General features: G+C 37.7%; 1 protein-coding gene across 7 annotated transcripts in view; it reads right to left on the minus strand.

The window, feature by feature from the left end:
• GABRG2 (gamma-aminobutyric acid type A receptor subunit gamma2) overlaps positions 1–24,959 on the minus strand; it is a 73,886-nt gene extending 48,927 nt beyond the window's left edge. For 6 of the 7 annotated variants that reach the window (XM_074156541.1, XM_074156536.1, XM_074156539.1 and 3 more), the window contains exon 1: positions 706–859. Coding sequence is in view for 1 of the 7 variants with exons in the window: in XM_074156535.1 (XP_074012636.1) it covers positions 706–854; positions 24,759–24,865 (256 nt within the window). In the remaining 6 variants the exon portion in view is untranslated. Of the gene's footprint in view, positions 1–705; positions 860–24,758 lie in introns of those variants that run through there. The other variant, XM_074156535.1, reaches the window with a different exon arrangement.
• Positions 24,960–25,305: the final 346 nt, after the last annotated feature.

The raw sequence follows: 25,305 nt of genomic DNA on the forward strand, positions 1-25,305 counted from the left end.
CTCTTTGAGCTCCCTCAGTAATCAGTGGAGGGGAAGATTCCTGCAAAAGGTGATTCAGTCAAATAAGTATCCATTATGAGTCCAAGCTTGGGACTATATACTTCTGTTGGCTGTGGTGGAAATTTAGAGAGGTTGCCCTTACTTGACTTCTGTGTTGTCAGTTGTCAGTTTTCTTCTGTGAAACTGTTCCTCTGTGCCCCATTCCCCAGTCACTTCTTGCCCTGCTGTGCAAGCAGAGGGCCCGTGCTGCATCAGTCAGTACAGACCTGCTGCTCCTGGAGGCTCTCTCTGTGTCCATCACATCATGCAAGGATCAGGCTGCGTTATACCCTTTTTGGCCTCCCTTTCCAATATGTTTTTCGTGATTCTCTAACACCCTCACTTAGATATACAAAGAAGATAAAAACTTGCTTTTCATTCCCCAGAAGTTAAATTATGAACTTCCTATGCAGGTGCATCATTATAAACAGCCCGATTCAGCAAATCACAACAGTCTAATTAGGTGTCTCAGGATAGATTTAGCAATCTTAATTTATGTCAGCTTCAAAAATCATGACTACTTTTCATGCCACTGATGTTTTACTACATGGTGTTTTGTTTTCATAACTACTTTGAATGGATTATGCTTCCTTGGTAGCATAGTATGGTATGAAAATTCTTTCTCACCGCATAATCAAAAGTGGTCTAAAAAGAAAACCAACACACCTCCTATGTCAGGTCTCAACTTGTTGTCATATCCTTCCAGCAAGCCATTTAAAATAAGGGTGACATCACTCTCATGGACTTTAGGAGTCAAAACCCAAGTCTTATTTGAAGTGTAATCTTCATAATCATCATCTCCCTTTTGGGTGGAACTGTTAAAGAAATAAAAATGAAGAAATGGAAAGCCTTGAAAAAGATGAATCTGTAGGCAACCTCTTTGGAGACAACACACACATAATTCAGGTTTTAATAGTACTGTACAAAACATTGAAAAATTGTCTGCTTTTTAAAAGGAGACTCATGGTAAAGATGTCACATAACAGTTGAGGTTACAGTTCACCTTAGCAACTTTTCCTTTTTTTACAGTTGAGATCATATTCTGTCTATTTGAAGGAACATCAATGCTTATCACCTTTGGCATGCCTATTTTTTCTCTCACTGACTCAGGTGGGACCTGTTACGAAACAAATCTAATTGTCACTTAGCTTATGCAACTCTCCACCAAAATATCACTTAGTATGTACACAGTGTTGTTGCATTACTTCTCTTTGAGAGAACAATTTGATGCAACACATTACTGACAAGACCAATAATTAGATTCATTCAAACAAACTGTCACACAGCTTTTCTCCACTCTGATGAACTTGAGTTTATTGTGCATTCGGAAAGTTCAGCACAAATTTTTGCCAATGATTTTCATTTTCACTTTTGCTAACAAGATCCCAGAGAGAATAAAAAGTCTGTCTACCATTTCTTTCTGCTACTGAGCACTGTGACAGCAGATCCAGTATATTTCAACCTGCTTAGCACAGTAAAAGGGGCAAGGTAGGAATCAGAAATGTGTAGACTAGCCGTAATGGATGTTTTGTTTTCTTAAAATCTGTGCCTCCAGTTCTAGAGAACATAGAAACTACTTCAGAATATGACATCATCAGATATTTTCATTTCAGAATGTCAGTGGTAATCAGCTGAATGGTGCTAGGCAATTATGAGGTTTTTGCATAATACGCCAGTGCCCTTCTTTCCTGACCTGTTTCTGTGACAAAGTTTGAACACTGCTGGATGTGAAAAATCTTAATGATCCTAGAAATGTCTTAAACCTTGGGTAGAGTTTGGATATGAATGGGTCAAAAGCAGAAAATATAATTATTTTCCTGTTTCAGACAGAACCTGTGCAGAAGCAGGAAAGAGCACAGAGAAGTAGATCCTCATGGGGGCTGGAACTCATGCTTGGCACACAAGATTGAAAGCAGACCCGGCTGGCCATGGTCATGGGTGCAATAGTGAAGGAAAGACAAGTCTCAGAGAGCCATTCTGTTAACACAGATCTTTGCCTAGCTGAGGTCTTGCCCACTCTTTCCTATAGTGCTACCCTGCTGCATCCTGCTCTTACCTGCCCAGAGGGGATGGCCTGAAGGCTTTCCTGTGTTGCGCATTTGGGAGCTATGAGCCAACTGCACAAATACAACTTAACTCTGAAAGAGGCTTTAGCTTCTTTCTTCCCTGTGGGCACACCTAACAGGAAAGAGTCACAGCACATCTATGCCTCTCTGTGTAAGACTCTGCTTCCCAGGAGGTACTGAAGGTACAGTAACATTTGAGGCAGCCTGAGACTGTGCATAGTGTTGTAGTAACTAGGAATGCATAGCGTGGACAAGAGAGCCAGTCTGCATTGCATTGAATTCAGCTTGGAAGCTGCTGGTGAAGCTTGGTTAATCTATGCCTTTATTATATGTACTAATTACCAATGACTGCAGCCTCCAGGCACCACCCAACCCACCCTGCTTCAGCTTCCGAGATCCAGAACAGGCAACCCAACCACGTACCACTGACTACATACACCTGAACCTGTAGTGTTTTACTGGCAATCAGAAGCAGAGTTTTAATTGGCAATGTGCTACATAGTGTTCTGCTGGTACTGACAAACATGCCAGGATAATTAAATTGGTGGGAGAAATTTGTTTATTCAGCTCTCTGGAGTTCAAAGATCTAATTGTAATTCAAAGGAACATAACTGAAGCAAGGTTCTCCCTCCTGGAGGAAAGAAAACCCTTCTAAATAAAGTCTTTGCAAACAGAAGGCACTAGATACATGTTTTCAGTCTGTGCAAAGTGGATGAAAAGAACTAACTTCACGTATAAAAAACCGTACTCCTGTTTTATAACCAACTAAGCATCCATTCTCTGAAAAGAATAGTTTTTCCTCAATGGAAAAGAAAAAGTAAATCAAATACATTCTTTCTACAAAGGCAATGTTTTCCTGACTATTAATGTGATGAGAAAGCTTCAAAAGTCAAGCAGCTTGTAGTAGAGTCTGGTGTGCTGGACAGTGCAGGATTAGGAGAAGACAACGTATGTTTGTCTAGGACTTGTCTCAAATCTAGAACAACCTCATTGAACAGCAGCCCACAGTCACTAAAACTTCCATTTCCTCTTGGTAATTATTTGTAGTAAAGAAATAGCTATTTGTTTCCTCCTCTACCATTTCAAGCCTTTTTGGCACTCCAAATCTCAAAAATCAGCAAATGCCTTAAGAGATTACTGTGAGAGAGAGGAAAGGCAACAGAACCAATGTAACTAGGGGAGAAGGCCACCGAATTCCAGCTTTTATCTGAATTCCAAGTGGATCGTAAGTAAGTTAGCATGGGTATCTGATTGTCTGCATGTCTGTCTGTGTAAAACTGCATACCAGCCAGAGCAATCAGGTACATCTCTATCCAGATAAGCAGGGCTTTAGCTGTGCAATGTCATTAATACTAATGAAAGTTATAATGATAAAGCCCTTTTCATCTTCTTAAGGCTTTCACATCAGTCCTTCTGAGTATATGTCCTAAATTTTGCAAGTGCTTTTACTGTCCAGAACAAAGGTAGTAAAGCTCAGACTATACCCAAATGCATATTGAAAAATGTTTTTATTTTTGTGACTGCTAGAAGTTTTCAAATCTAGTAATATAGGTATGCAAAGAAACACATATTTACATACTTGCAGATTGCGGTATAATTTTTTGAAAGTTAGTGTTTCAGACACTGATACAAAATCTCACTGTTTGAGCTAATCCCGCTTCGGACAGTAATGCCATTGCAAAATATGTGGAAGACTGCTCTACATAAATTGAGCTTCCCTGTTTGGAAACGAGATGGCTTAAAAGGGTCAGAACACAAACTTGAGACTCCAAGTTTTAGAGTAATTGAAGTTGGAAGGCGCTTTTGGAGGTCACCTGGTCCAATCCCTGCTCAGTTTGCTAGCTAAGCCTGCTTGAGGTAGCTATAATTGTAATTACTTACATATATATATATGTATATAAAAAACTGTAAGTGTGCCTAACATTCAGGGGAACTCTTTATGCATGTCAGATTACTTGAAATACATATTCACAAAGCAGATAGAGGGCAGAAATCACTACATGCTAATAGGCATTTATTAATTTAGATCAGAAAGTGCTTTCATTTGGACTACAGGAATATTTGTGGGGAGATGACAAGATTGAGTCTTTTTTATTTTATTTTTTTGATAAAGTATGCAAAGATCTATGAACTGGTATCTCGCTCTACAATTACGTACAAACCTCATTCTGCCAATGAGGTTTTTACCATGGCAGGGGCTAAAAAGACTCAACTCATGTTTCTTATCTTCCTCATTATAAAATACACATACTAATCCTAATTCTGCATTAAAGAAGTTGTTACTTGATTTATAACATTTATGTATCTCTTTCAAGTGCTCATTGGTGAGGTGTAACTTAATACAAACTGAGGTTATACCAACTAAATGTTCAGGACCAGATTCTCCAGATCTCTGCTAGTGCACATCATCTGTAAGTTTTTTGCAATATCATCTGGGCAACATTTAGTCATTCATGGAGCAAGTGTAACCTGTGTGGGTACCTCTGTGCCTACTGCAGGTAGAATTGGATTCACCAACCAAGGCATAAAGAACTAATTAAAAGATGGCTGTTTCCTTGGCATAGCCTCTTCTAAGGACCTCTTAGCACTAAGGGCATTATTTCTATACTGGAAATATGTTGAAATAGTAGAAGATTAGTTCAATCGGTCCCAGAGGATATCTCTGCTGAGAAATCACTGACGCGTTAGGAAAATGATTTTTTTCCATCTTCTTTTCTGAACCTTGTCCAGAAGATATGGCAAAGCCCATTAGTAAGAGGTGTTTTTTTAATGTGCTGATAAACTATTCTCTTAGCAGTCTAAAACCATGGAAGTCCACATAATAATTTGGGAATCCATTCCTCTTTCTAATATTTTCAGTGTGCTTTCTTTTATTTTTTGCTTTCATTTCCATGGAAGTAAGATTAATACCCTCATAAAAATAATCGTCATCTTAGTAAAATTTAACAAATGTCTTTAGCTGTCTTACGTTATTACCCTTTCAAGCCCTTTGTCTTAAATTCTTTAGTTTGAAATTTAAAATGAAGGGTGGATTATCTATTTCAAAAGTTCTGTGTTTTAGCTAATTGCTAACATAAGGTCAGCATTATAACTTTTGATCATCTCTGCTGTTCCATGACATCTCTGTATCAGAGACACACTAATGTAATAACTTCCAGAAGAATCATATGTAGCATTTCTTGGAAGGACACTACCATACCTTGGCAAAGATATGCTATGCGTTATTTCAAATCACAGACAGGAGCAATAACTTGTCAGTCTAAACTGAGGGACAGACTGATGCATGTCTTATTTCATTAGTGAACAATAACTCACGAAGTATATCCCTTTGAAAAAAGGTAAATATTTCCTAATCCACAGGAACTTGCTTTTCACAACTTGTTACAAATAGTAGAAGGGAAATGATGCAAAAACCTACCATGACTGCCCAGTCTTTCAATGTTCAGATGTGAGGTCATGTATTTAGCTGGACAAAATCTCTATCAGTGACTTCAAATAAGATATGCCAATTTGTCCCTGCTGTGTCTCTGTCCTTCAACTTTTCTAAATATAGAAAATGAATTTTAACTATTTCCAAGTGTTCTATTAGGAAACTTCACACCAGAGTCAGTTATCCCTGCTGGAATCTGCCTGCTATTGCATTACTGTTTACAAGCAGAATCAGAGTAGCCGCAAAGTGCCTAAAGAAAAAGACCTGTAGCAGTACTGAATAGCTAACAACTAATTGGTTTAATGAAAAACTTAGGTTTATTTGTCATAAAGATCTGACCAGCTTCATCTTTTATACCAAGTAGGCTGTAGAAGCTGTAGAGCCTACAGCAAAGGTTTAATAAACTACTCACGCATACAGTGAGACTTCCACTTAAAGCACTAATGTTTCATACCTCTCAGTGAAGGACTGAAACAAGGCTTGCTATTTTACCTAACAGCGCTGTTTAACTTAATGGATAGTCAAGCTAAATTCATTCTGTGATGTGCATAAAAAATTACCCTAATCTATAGGTCATACATTATTCATTATGATAATACGATCACGGTGAGGGAAGGACATATTCCTGGTTCCTACTGTGGATACAGGGATGCTGTATGCAGATGTGACATATGCGTATGTAGAGAATAGCATATTTGCAGGAGATGAAAGTGTCTGTGGAAATCAAACTGTATCTACATTCTCTCTTGTGTTGATATTTTAAGGAAAGCTATCTCAATTGAAATAGAAAATGTTTTCACAAAGCTGTATGCTGAGTTCTCTCTCCCTGTTTGTGTTTCTGTTCTGTCCATTTGTATTGTTTAAATCCTAAGGCTGTGCCCAGGACCATGGTTTTATCTATGCCATAAAAATAGTCCCCGTTTTCTCTTACCACTAAATGTTTGTCACAATAGCAAACGTTCCCTTTTCTCAGGATTGCAAATCATGGAATGGGAAAATTAATCTCTTCCCAAGTCAATTCCCACATCAGAGATGGAAACTCAGAATAATGCTTTGCTTAGAGAGGGAAAGTTATCCAGTCAGTTATCATAAGTTTCATATGAGGAAACAGAGATTGCATTGAGAGATTTGGGCTAAGAAATCACAGAGAAAGTGTCTTCTTGTCCTGCTTCTTCCACCTAGAGCTCTGGCACTGGTGAGACTGCAATTCTGGTACCTGGATGGAGCTTTGTTCCAGAAGAGCCTGAAATACTTGATTCAGAGTGTTTCCAGAACATCTTGTTTCAGACTTGGCTACTAGGGAGTATTACCACGTAGTCATGTGGTGAGGGAGGCTGAGGAAGTTCACAAGGAGGAAGATAATAGTTTTTACCTTTACTTAATGGTTTGGGTAGGTTGGATTTTAGGTAGGTCACCTGTAGAAGTTTATTTCCTAGGAAACTGCTACTGCTACAGCTATTATTCCATGGACTATTCAAATTGTGTAAAGTGTTTAAAAACTGGTCATGAAATGATTACTGCTTAAAACAAAGCCAAGGTTTTCTGTTATCCCTAACTCACAGAGGTACTGAAGTGTACAAGAAAGAGATTATTAAAATGATGCTACAATTCTTATAAATAAATTGCTACAGCTGAAACACGATGATTAAGTAGGGACTGAGCACAGAAGTCTCAAAATGGATATTCAAGACCCAGAAGGCATTAGAGTAGCCCAGATGAGGACTCCCAGCACATGACTTTTCAGTCATCTTTATAGTAGACGAAGGTCCAAGATTGCCAGCAATCTTGCTCAGCAATCCAATGATCAAACATCATTTCGGAAAACTATGCCTACATTGAGATTTAAAGACCTACCAGATTCCTGTGAACATTTACGCTGTTTTCCACTGAATGAGATAGTACCAGGCAACACAGCACCCAAGTATCATCCTGTGGATTTTATAGGCCGCCTTCTAGTCATTCGGCAACTCACAGTATCCTCACTGGTATTTGTCAGCCGTTCTGAGTAAAGCAGTCCAACTCTTAAACCTCTTCACAAACTTCTAAAATATTACGTGGCAATGATGTTTTTGTCCTGGTCACTGTAAAACTGTCGGTCATATCAGACTGGTTTATCTTACAGTCATTCTACATCTTCGCCAAGACATACACTAACATTAGTTACTGCATCTTATCACATCATACATTTTAGCCCTTCATTTTTATAGTTAAAGCATCTATTTTCCGTATTTGCAGATGTAGCTGAATGTAGCAGCAAGTGTTTACACAGAAAGGTTGAAAATGAAAAATTTAACTTGGTGTAAGTTTTGTTTCCTTCCTGTAAGTTTGTGAAAATGATTCTTAAAAAAGCCCTTTGGAGTTCATTTATTGAGAGTGCTACCAGTAAACCTGGTTTGTAGTATTTGCTGTGTATTCTAGTTCACTGTACTGAAAAATTTCAGTATTGCACAAAATTTTTGCATTGCACAACCAATTGGATTCAAGTAATGAATGAGCATGAGGATTATTGTTTCTTCTAAAATATTTCTAGTGCAAACAAAATGGGCTCATGGCCAATTGTCACCAAAATTACCATAAACAGGGACCAGTGTTAGCAGTCTTGGCAAAGAACCAAAAGCTGAAATGTTAGCACCCTGTCTAGAATCCGTTTCTCCAGCAGAAAGTTGAGGCACATCAGTTAAATAAGTTGATAAAGGATTTCCATCTTCAGATCTATCAGAACAGACTGATGTAATTGACCAAAACTGAATTACACCACAATATAAAACTTGTGGGCAGGGAGAGGAAATATATGCTACCCCCATAAGGACAGCAAAATGTGGAGGGATGAAGCAAACTTGTATAGGCAGTAAGGGACAAGAGAGATAATTATAGAAACAAGCACACATCATTCATTTTGAACAGCCTGAGCTTGAAGTGCAGCATTTATAACTTCTGAGAACTCTGGAGGAGTCTAGGATGTGATCAGATGATTCAGATAAGCCTCCCTAACTTAAGATGATTATTTCAAATTTTTTTTAGCTGGAATTTTGTATGAATATGGGTTTTTTACATCTTGTTTACTGGAGGTTATATAATCTACTCACGTATCGCTTTTTACTGCGGTTATGCCTACTCGTTTTAGCGGCCAATGAAGGAAAGCATTCGATAGAAACAAATAGAAAAGGGAGAAATAGGTTCAGATATTCTTCTGCATCATAGGGTTAGCTTGAGTTGATCTACTTTCTTTGAAATTATGTAGCTATATCTAATTGTAAAAGGTGTAATCTTGGAATTATGTGAACCTCAGAAGGTTTATTTATTGGTTTACCTTCCTCTCCTCTCCACTCCCCTCCCATCCCCTTCTCTCCTCCTTTTTCATTTCTTTTGAAACTGTTGTATGCATCTCTGCATGTGAAATCTAAGGCAGTTGGGGCATGATTTTTGCCTGTTGCTATAACTCGGCTCCTGCAGATTTCTGCTATAGCAGGGAGAGCTCCTGAGAAGGAGTTAAGTTAATGGCCATTACTGAAATGTGATCTGACTAGGGCTTTTTTACTGTGAGATCTCTTCATTTTTTCAGGCTATGTTTTATTGTATGTAATTGTCATCTGTTACTATTATATGTAATTCTCCTCCCCAGTAAGGTACATTGCTTTCAAAAAAGATTGGTCTAAAATCTCACTATAAGTTCACTAGAAGAGCAAAAAGCTTAACTTTGTTCTCAATGAGTAAGATTAGGAAAACACGGATGCCCTCCAGCCATCTATTTAAACAACATTAGCTCAAAACCCCCAATCCTATTGCTCGATTAGATGTGAAAAATGAAAAAAATAAAGGTTCTTGTTTTATAATACCCTATGAGGTACTCATATTCATGGTTTTTCAGAATACTTGGACAACTTTTTCTAAATTTTCTCAGTATGGTGATTTCACCCAGAAGGAAGTAATTTCTGGAATCAATTGTTCATGATGTTGTAATCTTTGTGTCACTATCTGTCAGTGTTTAAAAACAAACATGTCAGGTGCTAGAAATATCAGCAGTTTTGCTTGTTGAGTAACCCACCTGAGCATTTTTTTGAGATTTAGAATACCTATTTTTAGATTTTAGATTTTTTTTAGAATACTTATTTTTTTCTATAATACCTCTACAGATGTGAGCTTTAAAACTCAAGTTAAACTGAATATAAATCCTCACTAGAATTAAATCTGTTGCGGATTCTCATCTTCTGTGTCTCAGAACATGGCAAAGCACTATCATGTGGTGTTCCCAGTGTTGGGTTGGGAGTCAGGAACATTGAATGCTTACCCCAATTAAAGGACTAGTGTCCTACTTGATATGATAAGCCAAGTTGTATCATCTCTGCATGTAAGTGTAAACCATTTTTACAGCAGAAATAGGCACATAAATATGCCTTATTATTTGTGTTTGTGAAGACTAGGCATGAAGGTAAACCGTTTTATTAGGGAGGAAGAAACAGTCACTAACCAAGCCATCGGAAATGACATCCCATTGCTGGGAATCACACTTCCATTGCACTTTGGTAAACCAAGTGGGTCAGATAAACCCTGAATCATTAGGGGGCCTGTCAAAAATAAATTTAAAACCAGTATAGGTTTATTCTGAGTATATTCTTAATTCCTGCTTCTTTCAGCTCATGGAATTATCATTACTGAAATGTTTATTAGACAGAAATGTGTCTTGAAGACAAGAGCTGAATGAACTGAAAACAGTTGCTTGATACATGTGTCTTTAATTAACTCATCATGAAGCTAACTCATTCACAAAATGAGTGTAAGCAAATGGTGGAAATTAAATTGGTTTTTGTGGGTTTTTTTTAAACAATGCTTCTGATTTAACTTCATTTTTAATGCATGGTAACCAATAGTAACCCATGTGTTCCCACATAAACCCAACTTATATCATGCAAGACGCTGTTTGCACTCATGCTCATAAAACAGACTGTGCAGGGGTGGATGTGGAATTTAGTTCTGATAACAGGGTAGATGTGTGATACATTAAGAATGCAAGTGGCAAGCTAATGTCTCTATGTCAGCTGAGTAGGAAAACTGTCAACAAGTGTGCCTGAATTTCCCCTATGGAATTGATTTATTTTGATGAAATGGCCTATGTTGGTTTTGTTGTGGAATTCTGATGGACTTTCCTTGGTGGTTGGTACTGTCAGGATGGCTTCATGTCAGGGTCTCCTTAATCCTATGGGGTATATGAACATCCTCGGTTCTGGATAAGGATCGTTAGCACCTCTGCTAGCCCAGGCAGGGTTATTCAATGGGAATGTCACCCCGTACTTGTACCCCTCTCTGCTGCATTCCACGTCCACTTCTCAAGGCCTCTGTTGTCATACTAGGCTTGTATTTCTCCACACTCCACAACTGTGTAAATAACTCATTCTTCATAGAGTCACTGCTTGTTACTATTGTCTATATAAAACTATGGTTGTACCATACAAAACGTCAAACAAATTAGCCGTAGATGCCTAGTCAATTAGAGAAGTTGCTGTGGCAGCTAAATCAAGTAAAACAAAGCTGTGGGCAGGTCAAGAGAAGTTCAGCCCCAGCAGGCCTGACAGGCGGCTCTCCTGAGGCCAGGCAAGCCCAGTGCAAAGAATATGGCCTGTCATTAGCAATGGCAATGTCCTATTGCAGGGCTACATGCTACAATTCCCAAATGTTCCTTCCAAGGTAAATATTGATGCTAAGCTGCTACATCTTCCTTTTCTATTTATGCTCCACTATGATAGAGGTTTTGGAACACGATTTCAAAAAACAATGCTGGGATACAGAAGAAGATGTAAAGCACATACTTCAGATATCTATTCCATAGAAAGATAATCTCACCATTAAGCGTATTCAGCTTTTTATGCAAGAACTTCAAATCTTTTCCTGAAAAATGGTAAATTGTTTTAATATTGCTAACTAATGTATAATATTGTGACTCTGCAACTATATTTTAATGAGAAGAAACTGTGTATGGGTTCACTCAGTGTCTTATTTCTCTCTTTTATGGTCTTTCTATCAGTCTTTCTATCAGTCTCCAATAAATAAAATGTAAGGCACATAACATGCAAATTCTACCTAGCTCTGAAATTTTTGACATTTGAGTGGGCTAGGCATAATGATCACTGTAAAGCCTATCTTCCCATCCCTTATATTTAAATGTGACTATTAAGGCTAGTCAAAACACCAGGAAAATAGGAGCAATTTCTCTTTCACACACATACAAACATATATCTCCCAGACTTTTCTTTTTCCTCCAGAAATATTTTGGCATACCTTTTTTGATTATCTCTTATCAATGTAGTAGAATTTTATTTTATAAATTGTCGTTGTTCTGATTATGATCAGAGAAGTTTGTCTTTGGAAAAGGAAAGAAACTTGTTTTATCAGTAGATGGTATTCAGGGTTAGAGGAAGATGGATGCCTCATAGCTCAAAAAGAGGGCAAGAATCAGAGCAATAACCAAGTACAAACCAAAGCTAACAGTGGGTTTGATTAATGTGTGGAACTGGCTACAAGGGGCAGAAGTAACAGTGGATGTAGTTATAAACATATTCCAAAACCATGATTTTGAAAAACTGCTTTGGGAACCAAGTTTATAAGGTACAACTATTACCAATTCACTTCTGAAATTCTTGGAGGGGAGAACACAGGTCTAGGAGATGCAGACTCATGTAACTAGAATTTCAAAATATGTTTAGCACTGGAATAATATATAGTGCAGAAAATACTACAGAGAGTGATACAAAGTACAGAAAGACACACAGAAGTGAAAGTGTTTCCTTCAGTTTAAAAGATTACATAAGAGGTATGTGGGGGGGTATTTTTTCTCCTCATCTTCACTGCAGCTGCATACTGTGGCTAAGTCAAACGATCTACTAAATGTGCTGCAGAAACTGTTTTGGATGTAAACCAATGTGTCCATATATTCAGGCCACAATGTCCAGATTCCCAGCAGGTTTCCTTGGCCCTTTCTCAGAGCCCTGTGGAGCACCCACCAAGGCATGACAGCAATAAGTTTTAAAGGAGAATCGATACAAGACCAAGCAGTGATAGGCAGCTGCCACCATCTGGTGTTACTAGGTGATCTTGAACTAGTCCATTCCCAGCTGTGGGGGCTCCATTTAAGAGATGTGAGCACCAGCTGCATGTGATGGAGATTGTACTGTTCCTGAGTTCTGAAGCAAGATCCAGGAAGATATTAAGGGCAGCCGCACAAAGCAGCATGGCAGTTAAGAATAAGCTAACTGACAAAATGCAGGTTGTTAGATTGTTTCAGATGCCTTTTTCTAAGAGTACAGAGAAGGTACCATGATGCTTCAGAGATTTTTTTGGTCCTTTCTGGATCTTATCCAAACTGCATAATCAGGACCTTTTTAAAAACAGGAAGAGTCTTTTTGTGACTCAAGCCAGGTGGGACTATCAGGAGAGGATAGAGACCTGAAAACTTAGAAAAAGGGCAAATCCCTGAAATTAATGGAACACGAACAGAAGCTAAGGAAGGGTAAAGATGTTTTACTAATCATAGCATATCTTCCACATAGATAAATTCATGTTCAGTTTCCCTTGCTCCTGCTCCAGCAACTTTTTATGAGCTGCAGACTTATGCAGAAAAACAGGCAGAGTATTGATGAGAAGAAATTCTACTGGATGCCACTGAAGCAAAAACTCTGTGCAATTTATCCTTCTAAATGCATGGGGAATTTGGCAAACATAACTCAAAATACTTTGTTAAATAAAGAACAGGTGCTATTCCAAGGCTGACAGTTTTCCAGGAGACATTATCAGTAAAATAATTTAGAAGAGAGGGCGTAACTGGAATACACTTACTGGCACTGTTGGCACTTTTAGCTTATATCTGTCAGATTTTCCAGGATTGTGCTTGTCATACTTTCAACTGCTCAGTATTCTGATCCTGGTGCGGAAAACAATGTTGGTAAACATTTAAACACAAGTGAAAGTGCTTTCCTGGATGCAGGCTTGAATGTCTAAAACTTTGCACAATGAACCCCAGTGTAGCTGCCTCAGCCAGTTTCCCAAGGTGTCATTGCAGACACGATGTCTCTATTAAAGACATATATTCTTCACATACTGTTTGGAATTCTTGCAGGTAAACTGAGAAGTCCCATTTAAAATATGTACTATTTATGTTTGGACATAATTTGACAATTAAGCTTCTGGTTTGTTTTTTTTTCATTAAATCCTTTAATTACTATTTTACTGAGGAGCTCAGAACATTGCATATGCTGGTAACACTTGCAGGTAACGCGTTTCTCATTTTTTGGTCTGAATATATGTTGCATTGAATTTAATCACCTCTGCTGCTTATCTACTATAGGGTTATAAAAAGATATAGTGCTTTGGGGACCATAACAGAAGAATTGATTTTGCAGGTATAGTGTATTTCCTCTTTTTTTTTTTTTTCTTCCTTAACAAATTGTATGATTAAAGCTGCAAACAATTTTCTCTTCTAATACTCTCCAAAAGCCTTGACATACTCAGAACTTTTCCAAAGTTACCATGTGAGCTAAAATTCTTGGTTTCTGGCCAAAGATTAATTTTATTTCAAAGCTTAAAATAAAATCCACTCTTTGAAATCTGTAAGGCTAAAATTATTCCTATTCCCTTTTAAAATCAAATCCATGTAGAGTTTGTTTTCACACATATAATATCTAGATGTGTATAGTAATATACTAATATGTAATAATTGTAAATTCTGGAACTCATTATAGAAATAATCCTTATTATGAAGTATACCCAGAGTAAAAGTGATTGGATATAAAGTGGTAACAGTGTATTAGGCAGGTGTAAAAGTGGTTAAAAGTGGTTGGATATTAATAGCAAATAATTTGGAACTGCTTAATTTAATTTCTGAGAAATGACCTCTCTCTAGAGGCAGTGGTGGCTTCTCGAGAGGAAGGAAACACTGTCTTCACCTGGGTGAAACAGAGGTCTCTTAGTTTTACAACCTTTTGACATCAAGGAGGCAGAGTGGTGGATCTGTATCACAATAACCAGTGGTGGAGAAGAGTATTTTCCTGTTGCTCACCATTGCCTCTTAAATATGGTGTTCAGAGCCTTATTAGTTATGCTGGACTTGGAAGTTAGGAATTCGGCCCTAAAGATTTGTGGTAACTTTAATCTCATGTGCTGCATTAGAGCTTTATTAAGGTCTTAAGTCATTTTAATTGTACGGTTTAAGTCTTTAAAGCAGCTTAGTGAGGTCTTTTAGCATTCGTTTAGAAACCAGGGAAATAAAATGTGAAAAAAAATGTGATTAACAGAAGGTTGGTTTGTCCTTGCCCCAAAGAGCTTACAAATGTCCAATGTGTTTATCCAATACAATGCAGTTTTTGATACTAGTTAATTATTTTGGTCTAATAAAACAGCAGCAGTATTTTTTTACTGCTGGTTACCTTTCCCTCTTCCAAATCCTTACCTTCCAAGAGAATAGTGATTCCTTTACTATGTTACAAAACCAAATTGTAATACTCAAACATATTTGGGTTCGCAGCCCTCACAGGCTATAGGAGCAAAATGTATTATTTCCATTATGTATCCAGAAGCCAAATGGTGTCTTTTCAGTCTTCAAGTTCAGTTACTAAGACAGTTCTTGGCAGCGTAGATATCATTACATGGATCACAAGCCTCATCTTCTTTTCCAAGCTATCTCACGGCATGATCGCTACTCCAACCAAAGTTATTTATTATAGTAAGGGGAGTTACTTTCTCTGCTTCCCTCTCCTTTTACTGCGTAACTCAGAGCTACTACCAGCTTTCTCACTTGTGTTCTTATTTGAGTGTGGCATTTCCCTGGACTCTAACCTCCAAAACCTACACACATGCTGTCTTCCCTTCATGCCAAAGGTTGCCCTGCATTTGTCATCTTCATTAATTTGATCATAATAACTCATCTTTCTGAATCCCTGCACTGGATTTCTATTTGAAGTAATAGCAGGCTTCTTGTCACTATATTAAAAATGCTGTATAATTCCAGCCTTTGTAATTCACTTCCGTATCTCCTTCAGTTCTGCCTCCTATTCACAGTAACTGTACAGACTTTCTGGGCTCATAGCTAAAGTCCTTACTCTCTGTATTAAGTAACTCTAAGAGCTATCAGTGATTCACCTGTAGGTCAAACTGACTGTGATTTTAATTATATATCAATTATTTGGTGGCATTCTTCATTCACTGATATTTGTGTGCTTGTTTGCCTTTGGTGTGGTTATCTATTTAGGTAATGGTTTCACAATTGTTTTGAAAATATTGGCCATTACCACAAATAAGCATGAGCTAATGATCTGCATATTGAATTATATTATTGATTTATTGATTTTTTGTGGTCAGGTGATTACTTTTCTGCACAGAGAAGGTGTTTGCCTAAATTTTGGTAGAATGTAGAAACTGGAAACATTGTTCAGGATATCAGAAGGGGAAAGATGATCACAGGCTCCTTGATGAACTGTTCTCCCTTGTCTGCTATACACCTGATTGAAGCCTTTTCAGTGTTAATCTACAGTGTGAAATGTTTTGTGTCTTCGTCAGTTCTTTGGAGAGGAAAAGCAAAGTACATCCTATACCACCCTCTCATAGGCCGTACTCAAAATAGCCAAGAGATGACCGGTGTCTTTATCTGACCATTATGAGTATAATTCATTCTGGTTTGGTGACACACTTTCTCCAGCTTTATCAAATGTATGCACGGATCAGTAGGTCCCAGAAGTGCATTATCACTTAATAATATATTGAATAATACATTGATTAGTTTAGTAAGGCTTTCTAGCATTATTTCATTAATATTAATGTTCTTAATTATTCTCTTTCCATTCTTTTTCCTATCTCTTTTTCTCTCTCTCTTGAAAAATAATCTAAGGGAATTAAATGAAAGTGGAATTCAGTAGATAATCCTCAATCTGTTGCAGCAGGCAGATTTCTGTTTAGATCTGAAGATATCTTACTACAGATTAACAAAGCTTCATATGACCAGAACATGCCATTTGTGTTACACAATATAACATTGAATCACTATTGAAGGAAAACATTCATTTTCTCATGTCACCCTCTGTTTTCCAGGGAATTCTGTCAGGTTATTTTGGGTATACATGAGATTCTTTTTAAGATGCATTTCTCATCAATGTATAGAACCTTAGGTATTTTTCTGTAGAACATGGAGCATTCAAAAAGCTTAAGATGATGAAAAGATCAGGAAAAAGCTGGCCTTTCATCTCAAGGGTTCACACCAAAGTCCAAGATGACATTCAGTAAAAATACAATTTCATACATGATTACCTGCATCATTTGGAAAGAGCTAATGCAAGTATAAAAAGTAGATATCTTCTCATTCTGTTCCTTCCAAATGATCATTATTATTCTTCATTTCTTTTAAATAGCTTTTTTTCCATGTATTGATGTTTTATTTCTGGTAATAATCTGTATATGTTGACTTAGGTTTTGTAAAAATGCTATTTCTTTAAGGTTTTGCTAGCTGTCTGTGAACAGATGAAAGTTCTCTCTTGTAAGAGTAATATTAGTTTCATATACAGTGGCCAGATTTCACAGCTAAGCCTACACATTGTGTTGTACTTCACTGAATATGTGTGAAAATGTCCTTCCACTAAATCTGAAAAAATAGAACTGATCCTGTAAATAAGAAAATCTGACTTGCACATTAGTGATTTTCTTCCTTAATGATAATCATTTGCTGAATTGAGATTCTTGTATAAATTACTGAAGTTCTATTACCCGCTATCACTTTGCAGTAATCATGTGATTAATAATGATTACTCTGGGTCACATCAGCTGTATATTGTGCCATGTATTTTGCATCTGGCAGATGCCAATAGCAGAAGCAAAGAGCAAAAGATCAGAGCAAGAATAAAATGATGTTTCCCTAGCAAAATCTCTCCACTTCCAGAAACATGCAGCTAGAGAGTTCCTGTAACAGAATGTTACCACGGAGTTTAATGGCCTTTGAAGTATTTTTCTTTTTGAATATACATAATCTTTGGGCTCTGCATTACCTCACTGATTAGAAAGAAAACCATTTTCATAAGTTTTCAGGCAGCCAATGATAATTTCATTTGGTGCTTTGTGCCTTTATAGAAGAGAAAACAAGTAATGGTTCTGTAGTCAACCCTTTCTATGTTGCTTAGGACATCATTTGAAAAAGCGTTATGCAGCTGAGGTAGTCATTTACATGGGAAGGTGTTTGCTACATTTCTCTTCTGCTTATGCAGTCACTGATGGCTTTCAGCAACATTAAAGCCTCATTTTTTTGACAGTAGTTGTGTTAAAAATATTACCCAGTTATATAAATAAGAGGATATCACCGTGTGTCAGACTGAATACCCAATATTTAGTCTGACAAGACTCGCATATTAATTTCCCATCGCAACTATACAAATACCCCAGAATCACACTAGATGTAATCCTCACTGTTCTCTCAATAGCTTTCTTCAAGCTACCACTTTCGCCCCTCTTTTACCTCGGTTTGTCTCAGCCAGTTGGCAGGTGCTGGAACTTGTGAAAATATGTACCCACTATCTCCCTCTACCCACTCTTTTTTTCATATGGATGAAAAAAAAATAGTTTTTTGTACATTTCTCACATTGAAGGAGATGGTTACACATTCTGATATAAATGAATTTCTAACCACTTCATATGACAAGTTTAAAAGCAAGTAATATTATTTTCTTGTTTCCAAAGATAATATTAAATGCTGTTTTCTCCACCTTCTGGCTTAGTGCAAAGCTGAATTTCTTTTTAATTGGAAGAATCAAACAAGCAGGTTACTTCTGCACATCACAAATAGAAAACTGGGCCCCATTCAAACAACAGCAAAGCTCCTACTTACTGCATCAGAGCTCTTCTGAGCCAGGAGCTCACCTAAATAAAACACCTGTAAAGATGATGTGCCTCTATAGGTGTACACACTAGGTGAATTCAGACTCATGGTATGCTTTTTATTAACATCATGCAATTCGGGCCATAATCCAGCATCAAAAGGAAACATACAATGAATGTTGCATCATCAGAGGTCACTCATCATGTTGAGTCTATAGTCCAAAAAAATCAGTGCGTTTAGAATGGATGCTTTATGGTGTTCCTTACCCTGGTTTTTGTGCTTTGGATATATTCACTGGGGGCAATTGTAGCCCCTAATTTCATTAGTGATCAACAAGTTCGGTTTTAGTCTTATTCTATGAATCAGGCTCTTCCTTACCTAATAATAATTATAGTTACCTGATTATGGTGATAGACTTCTTTTTCTGAAATTTATGGTTCTTTCCTGGTACTTTCTGCAGTCTTTTTGTTCATCGTATAAAGAATGTGTCTTGTTTTAAGTAAACATCCTCCACCTTTGAGCCCAGAATCATACCTCTACTTCCAGTGAAGTCATCATGTCTATCATCAGTTGTCATATCTTTTCTAAAAAGAGACAAATAAACATGTCTCTTTCTCTTTTACTGCCACAAAGTCTCCCTAGTTCTTGTTCAGAACTTCCATTCATGGAAAACAAGCTCTGTTCTTGAATGGAGAAATTCCTTTATGTCCAGAAGGCCAGGACAAGACCTATGTGCCACTTGAGATCAATTTACATTACAGTCTGTGGGCTGAAGTGGAGTGTAAAGTCAAAGCTGATGTTGTATACAGAATAAAAAAGAAGGAATGAAGAAAAAAAGTGTCTAGCGTTATTGTAAATCAGTTGGCTGGAATGGAGGTTGAGAGCTTTCTGCAAAAAGTAGAAGCATTATACAGCGTAAGAAACACTTCTTGAAGATTCTTACTGAGTTATAATTTAACTTTGGGTTATTTCCCAGTTGTTACTTATGAACACATAACTACCTGTAAAAATTTTCCCTCAACAACAGACTGACTTTATTGGGTCAGAAATGATTGAGAGGATAAAACTAGGCCCATCATGTGAGGAGATTCCTGAAACTGCTGAGATTTTCAGCATCAGATGTAGGGTAGGGTGTTGATTTCTTAGGAGAAATAACTGGGAAAGTGGACAATCAAACTTTACCATCTGTGTTAAAGGGAATTTACATTGCAATAAATGTCCACTAAAAAGTACATCACTAGATAGGCCATGAAACATGAAAATTGAAAGAAACCTTCACTTCTAACATCCCTATATCAATCATTTTTTAAATTTATATATTTTCCAAGCCCAAGTTCATATTAAGCAAGCCCCCAGCTCCCAGCTAGCATTGTATTTTCACTGCCATTCTCACATAATCTAGCTCTTTTTCTCTATCAGACTGTGAATGGGGCTGTGGGTGCAGTAGTACAGCAGTACAGACCATACCAATGAAGCAGAGAACCACAGTACATTCTAGTTATCAAATGATCACCCTAACAGAATCTGTGTATCTGGGAATGTATAGCTGGAGTGGCTGAACGTAACAAGGGAAAAGCTACAGGGTACTGAGCTCACTTCAAGTGAGGTAGTACCTCTCCCCATTGCAGGACAGTGCCAGTCAGGGGGATCACCCTTAAAACTACCTCTGCTTCAGAGCTTACTTGAATGTGTCCCTATAAGGTACTGTACTGATACTGATCAGTACAGATATAATCTAAGCAGGCATAAGAGGAAAAATATGAAAAAAAAATCAACCTTCCTATAAACATGTGCATCTGTTACTGTTCACCTTGTGTCTAATGCTTTATCTAATCCTTTATTAATTCATGCTTTCAATTAACAATTCAGTTATTCGTTGGAGAAAGTGATGATCATTACTTGTGATGATGATCATTAATTGTACTGGGGCTGAGTTTCCTTTGACCCAACATTTGCTTCTTTTCCCTTCTCTGTTCGCTCCTGTCAGAGTCTTCTTCCCTTCTAAATTTTTGTGCAACTGTTACAGAATTTCTTGACATATGCCAACAGAGCAAACGTAGCATGAAGAGGAAAACAATACAACCACAGTCCAAATCAACAAGACATTTTTTCCAGATCAGCACTATTCAAGAACAGTTTAAAGTTAAGACCTAAAAGCATGATTTGGGTGGCCATGAAGAAGACGTATAACATGAGTCATATGGGAAATGCTACATTAAAAGAGTAGGTTCACTTCCTAAGCCATTTTTATTGGAGTTAGTTTCTATAGTTTTTTATTTTAAAGTTTTACTTCTCAGATTTTCAAGGATTCAAACTTTCTGAACGACTTTCTAACTTCACTTTCCATATTCATTAGAGTGTTTTGGAATACGTGAATTTTGGCATGCAGGTTATGGTTAGGTGATATAGTCACTCAAGCAGAAGTTAGTTAAAGGGATTAATCCACATCTCCAAATCATTATATACTTGCAAGTAGGGAAACAGTTTCTGTAATCTTTTTTGCCCCATCAAGTTATTAATTATGAGATAATGAGAATTTTACTTAATTGTTCAAATTTACTTTAGATCAGTGTTTTTAGTAGTCTTTTTATTACAATAATAGTTGTTCCAAGTTTGTATCCCAGCTGATAGCAGTCAGGAATGCAGCATGGCTGTGCACAACTCAAAGGCAGTCTCACCCTCTTTACTACCCCTCAAATGTTGAAGTACAGTGCAGGTCCTGTGTCCATAAAGCCTGTGTCCTCCACTCTGCTGAAACAAACACTGTAGTATGTAGGCCAGTCAGCACCAAATATTTAATTTCATAGTATGATGTACAAGGATGAAGTAATCATTTAGAAGGACCTAGATTCACATTTTCTGTCATTACACTTCTTTAAAAGGGACCATTCCCTGTTAGTTGAGAAATTGTCTCTTGCTGAGCAACATCTTATTCCAGGAACGCTCCGAGTGACTTCAGTGGGACCTCTGACTTAATATTAGTGCTATACACTGTGTGAAAGCATTGGAAGCTTGTGTATGAATAACTATAGCTGCAGGATTAATACCAAACTGATGTTAGCAACCTTTACAGTAATGCTAAATGACTGTTCAGCTCAGCGATATTCATGCCCCTTTTAATCATTGTTACTATATCACTTATCACCCAGTGCAAGAACCCAACTGACACTGCTAGTGCTTTACAAGAACAAAGCAATTTTATTTACTCCCATGTTCAGTAATTTACTAGTAAAAATACATATATTCACATATACACCAAAGTATTTTCATGCTAAAATGATTGCTTTATTTGTGCTTTTTTCTGGTCAGTCTTGACAGTTTTCAGTTTTAGGTATTTAGCTGCAGCACAGAAACATTGCCAGGACACTACTTGAGCACTAACAAGTGAGAAAGTAAAAGTACCTACTGTCCCAAATTTCACATCTGGACATTACTTTGCACTGTGTTCATGTGATTTTGCTGACAATTTGTTATAGCTAAGGACTATGCAAAAAATAGCTAATAAAACCTATATGCAAGTAGTGTGAAGATTATAGCTTCAAATCTATTTGAAACTTTGCCAGTGAGTGAGCTCTATTACACATAACATATTAATTACCTATTATATGTTCAATAAGTGTAATCAAATAGTTGGTTCCAGTTAAACCCCATATTGACGTGTGCAAATATTAAACTATTTTATTTACATTTTTAAAGTGTTTCTAAACCCCAAGATTTTAATGCACAATTTTCAGAAATTTGGATTTTGGCTTGACTCATTTTCACTGAAACGCGGCTTTAGTCACTACGATGGACTGACTGCACAGTGCTGTTAGAGTAGTCTGAGTGATGAGATGATGGGGGGGCTCTACGCAAGAAGTTTGCAGCACAATTATGCATGTCAAGAAACAAATTGGAAGAAAGCACTACCTAAAACTTTAGTGTGCACAATTGTAAGGCTGTACTCTCTGCATGTAATAAAATACATAAAATTATTGTAAGGGTGAAATACTGCAGTGCTGTAATGTAATTTGTTCTGAATTCATTCAAATCATGGTTTGCTGAAGTCAATGCTAGAATTTTAGCCACTTCCATTAATGCCTGAATGATGCTTTAGCTTTCCTCTTCTTTCTCTAATCTTCTAAATATCAACAATTGTGCAACAATCAATTTCTCTCTATAGTATTTTTTTGTATTAATAGGGGAAAAACTTCCTCAAAATATTGGTAATCTATTTTCATTAATTCGATTACTTTAATCATATTCTGCAAATACTTAAACTTTCGTGTGGGTTCTGATTGATGTCAACACTTTTATCCACATACATAACATGGAGCACATACATTAGTGTTCAGTTGCATTGGCCTTTAAGAATTTCAGTGTCCAAGACAAGTGACTCATAATACAACGATATTCCCCTCTTTCTGAAGTGTTTGGTGAGTTTTTAACAAAGAAAAGCTTTGATTCAGGCTATAGATAAATGGTATCTAAGTTCAACTTTTGTAACTCTTGTCTTGGTCTGTGAGTTTCCAAAACTGATAATAAGGTTTCTTCCACAACAGAAGGAGAAAAGTGTCCTGATTATTAGAATTAAAATCATATTTGTATGTTGACTCATTTAAAATATTTTCGTAAAGCACTAAGGATAATTTCCCCTTTTACTTGTAGATTTTTAATATTGTTTCTCTATTATTTGTTCTTTAAAACTATGAGGTCAGGAAGCTGTCATAGGAAACCATCTTGGCTATCAGATGGCTATGAACAGAAAACAGTCATTTACTGAGATAAAACTTTAATTTGCATTATGAAGAGTTTCTTTGAAAGCTTATGAAATAATTTTGGCAAAATTCCTCCCAGGCTATGTTACTCTGAATGATGCGTGAAAAGAAGGAAGTGTGTTAAAATAAACGTCTGGGGTTATTGTAGTGAAAGTTTTATGTCAAAATATTCTGAGACCCCGTGTTCATGAAACCCTGTAAAGGCTCATTTCCCATTGCTGTATTCACATGGTGATCATAAATGACTGTGTAAGAGTCAGAGGTAGCGTACACCTGTCTTACTCCCAATAACAAAGTATCCCTCTTGGTAGGCTCACCAAGTTTTATTTCACTTTCTACTCCACTTTCAACCATTTTAAGCTTCTTTTCACAGGAGTTCTTCACAAAGCCCTTTTTACGTTAAGTTACTCTGAAACCCAGCAACTTTTAATTTCCCTGGCCAATAATGTTGGCCTTTTATTTTGCTTAGAACTAAAATCCTACTACTGCAACTACATAGTCTGATTTTTCTCAAACAAACAAACAATCAAAAGCAAACAGGAAGAACCCACTTTTCAGTATGGTAGTGTCCAGGTAAAAGGAGAGGAGAAGAAAGAAGGTAAATTTGAATGAGGAGCCTGTATGAATACAGCATTAATAGTAGAAAAGAGAGTGTGCACTAACTTCTCTGATGTCTCAATGACAACATGGCTTATGCAGCTGTAAGGAACAGTCTGTTACCGCGGAGAAGGCCAGGTACTTTGCAATGCAGTGCTACTTTCTCATCTAACCTGTTAAATGCACAGTCCACAAATTTTTGCGAGAATGTCTGCTTCAGCGTAATGATTGGCACTGCAGCAATGCTCACTCCCCCCCTCCACTTTCTACTCATCCACAAGAAACTACTGCTTCTTCTGCTGTTAAGATTTTTACCTCTTTACATGTATACAATGCACATATGTAGCATGCCCAGGTTGTCTTCAAACAGTACATGTGTTGCGGGGGGGGGGGGGGCGGTAAATGCTATTGTAAACATTCATCTCGTATGATCAGTGAAGACTGTTACATCCCATTGCTTGTTCCATCAGCATGAAAGCACTGGGGTAGCCGGGGGCCACGGGCAGCGCCCCGCTGCCAGCCCAGGGAGGGCTGTGGGGGGATTGCGGCTCTGTCCCTGGACCTACAGCCTCGCCCCGGCACCCTACAGACTGAACGAACAGCCGGCTCTTCGGAGACCTCAGCCCAGGCACAGCCATGATGTGGCTGCTTAGGTGAAAACAAGCATGAATGCACTGACATTCTGCCCACAAAACACAGCTGCATTATAACTCCATGCACTGTAGCAAACAATAATTCAGACATAAAAGGCGTCGTTAATATGGCATCAAATTCTGTGAAACACCCGGCATGTACCACCATCATACACACCCGCTGCTTACCCTCCCTGTCCATTTCAGAGCGACAATTGTAAGAGAAATAAAACAGTATAAGATCTCAGCTGCTAGGAGGTAGATGAATGTAATGCCACTATCCAAACCTCCGGCATTCTCACCACAGCTCTGCAAATTTGCAAACAGATTCTTCACCCCCCAGCCCTCCCTCCCTCCCCCCCCCCCCCCCATACAGAATCAGAAAGCACATCTTACCACTGGATGAGAGAGAGGAACAGAAGTGCCCACACCATCATTTTGAGAGAAAATGCAGGATTCAAGAATGCAGTGCTCCCCAGGCTTGTTGGATTTGGAGGAATCATCTCTTTTTCTCCCCCCCCTCCCCCCCCCCCCAGGTTTTTCCCCTTTCCTCTTGGTTGCAGATGGATCCGTCCCCTTCTTTAATTTTTTTTTGGTAGTGGTTCTCTCCCCCTCCCTACCAGGTCCCGTCAGTGGGATGATACATTGCGCCCAGCTGCGGGAATTAATATGCAGGGGGACAGAAATTAGATCTGCACAAGCCCTTTGCAGATATAATCAGAAAACGTCAGCTCAGGCAGCAGGCAGCAGCTTCCAAATCTAGGGGAATAATATAATTGGGAGGAAAAAAAAAAAAAAAAAAACCCACAGAACCACAGACACTCACAGAATAAAAAGTCAGGGAGAGAAGAAACACATACACGCATGCATTTACCGAATCACTCACACACATGCAACAAAATCTGATAAAGCAATAGACAGAGTAAATGGGGGGGGGGGAGGG

The sequence above is a fragment of the Numenius arquata genome, chromosome 11, assembly GCF_964106895.1.
Source record: "Numenius arquata chromosome 11, bNumArq3.hap1.1, whole genome shotgun sequence".
NCBI classification, from domain to species: domain Eukaryota; kingdom Metazoa; phylum Chordata; class Aves; order Charadriiformes; family Scolopacidae; genus Numenius; species Numenius arquata.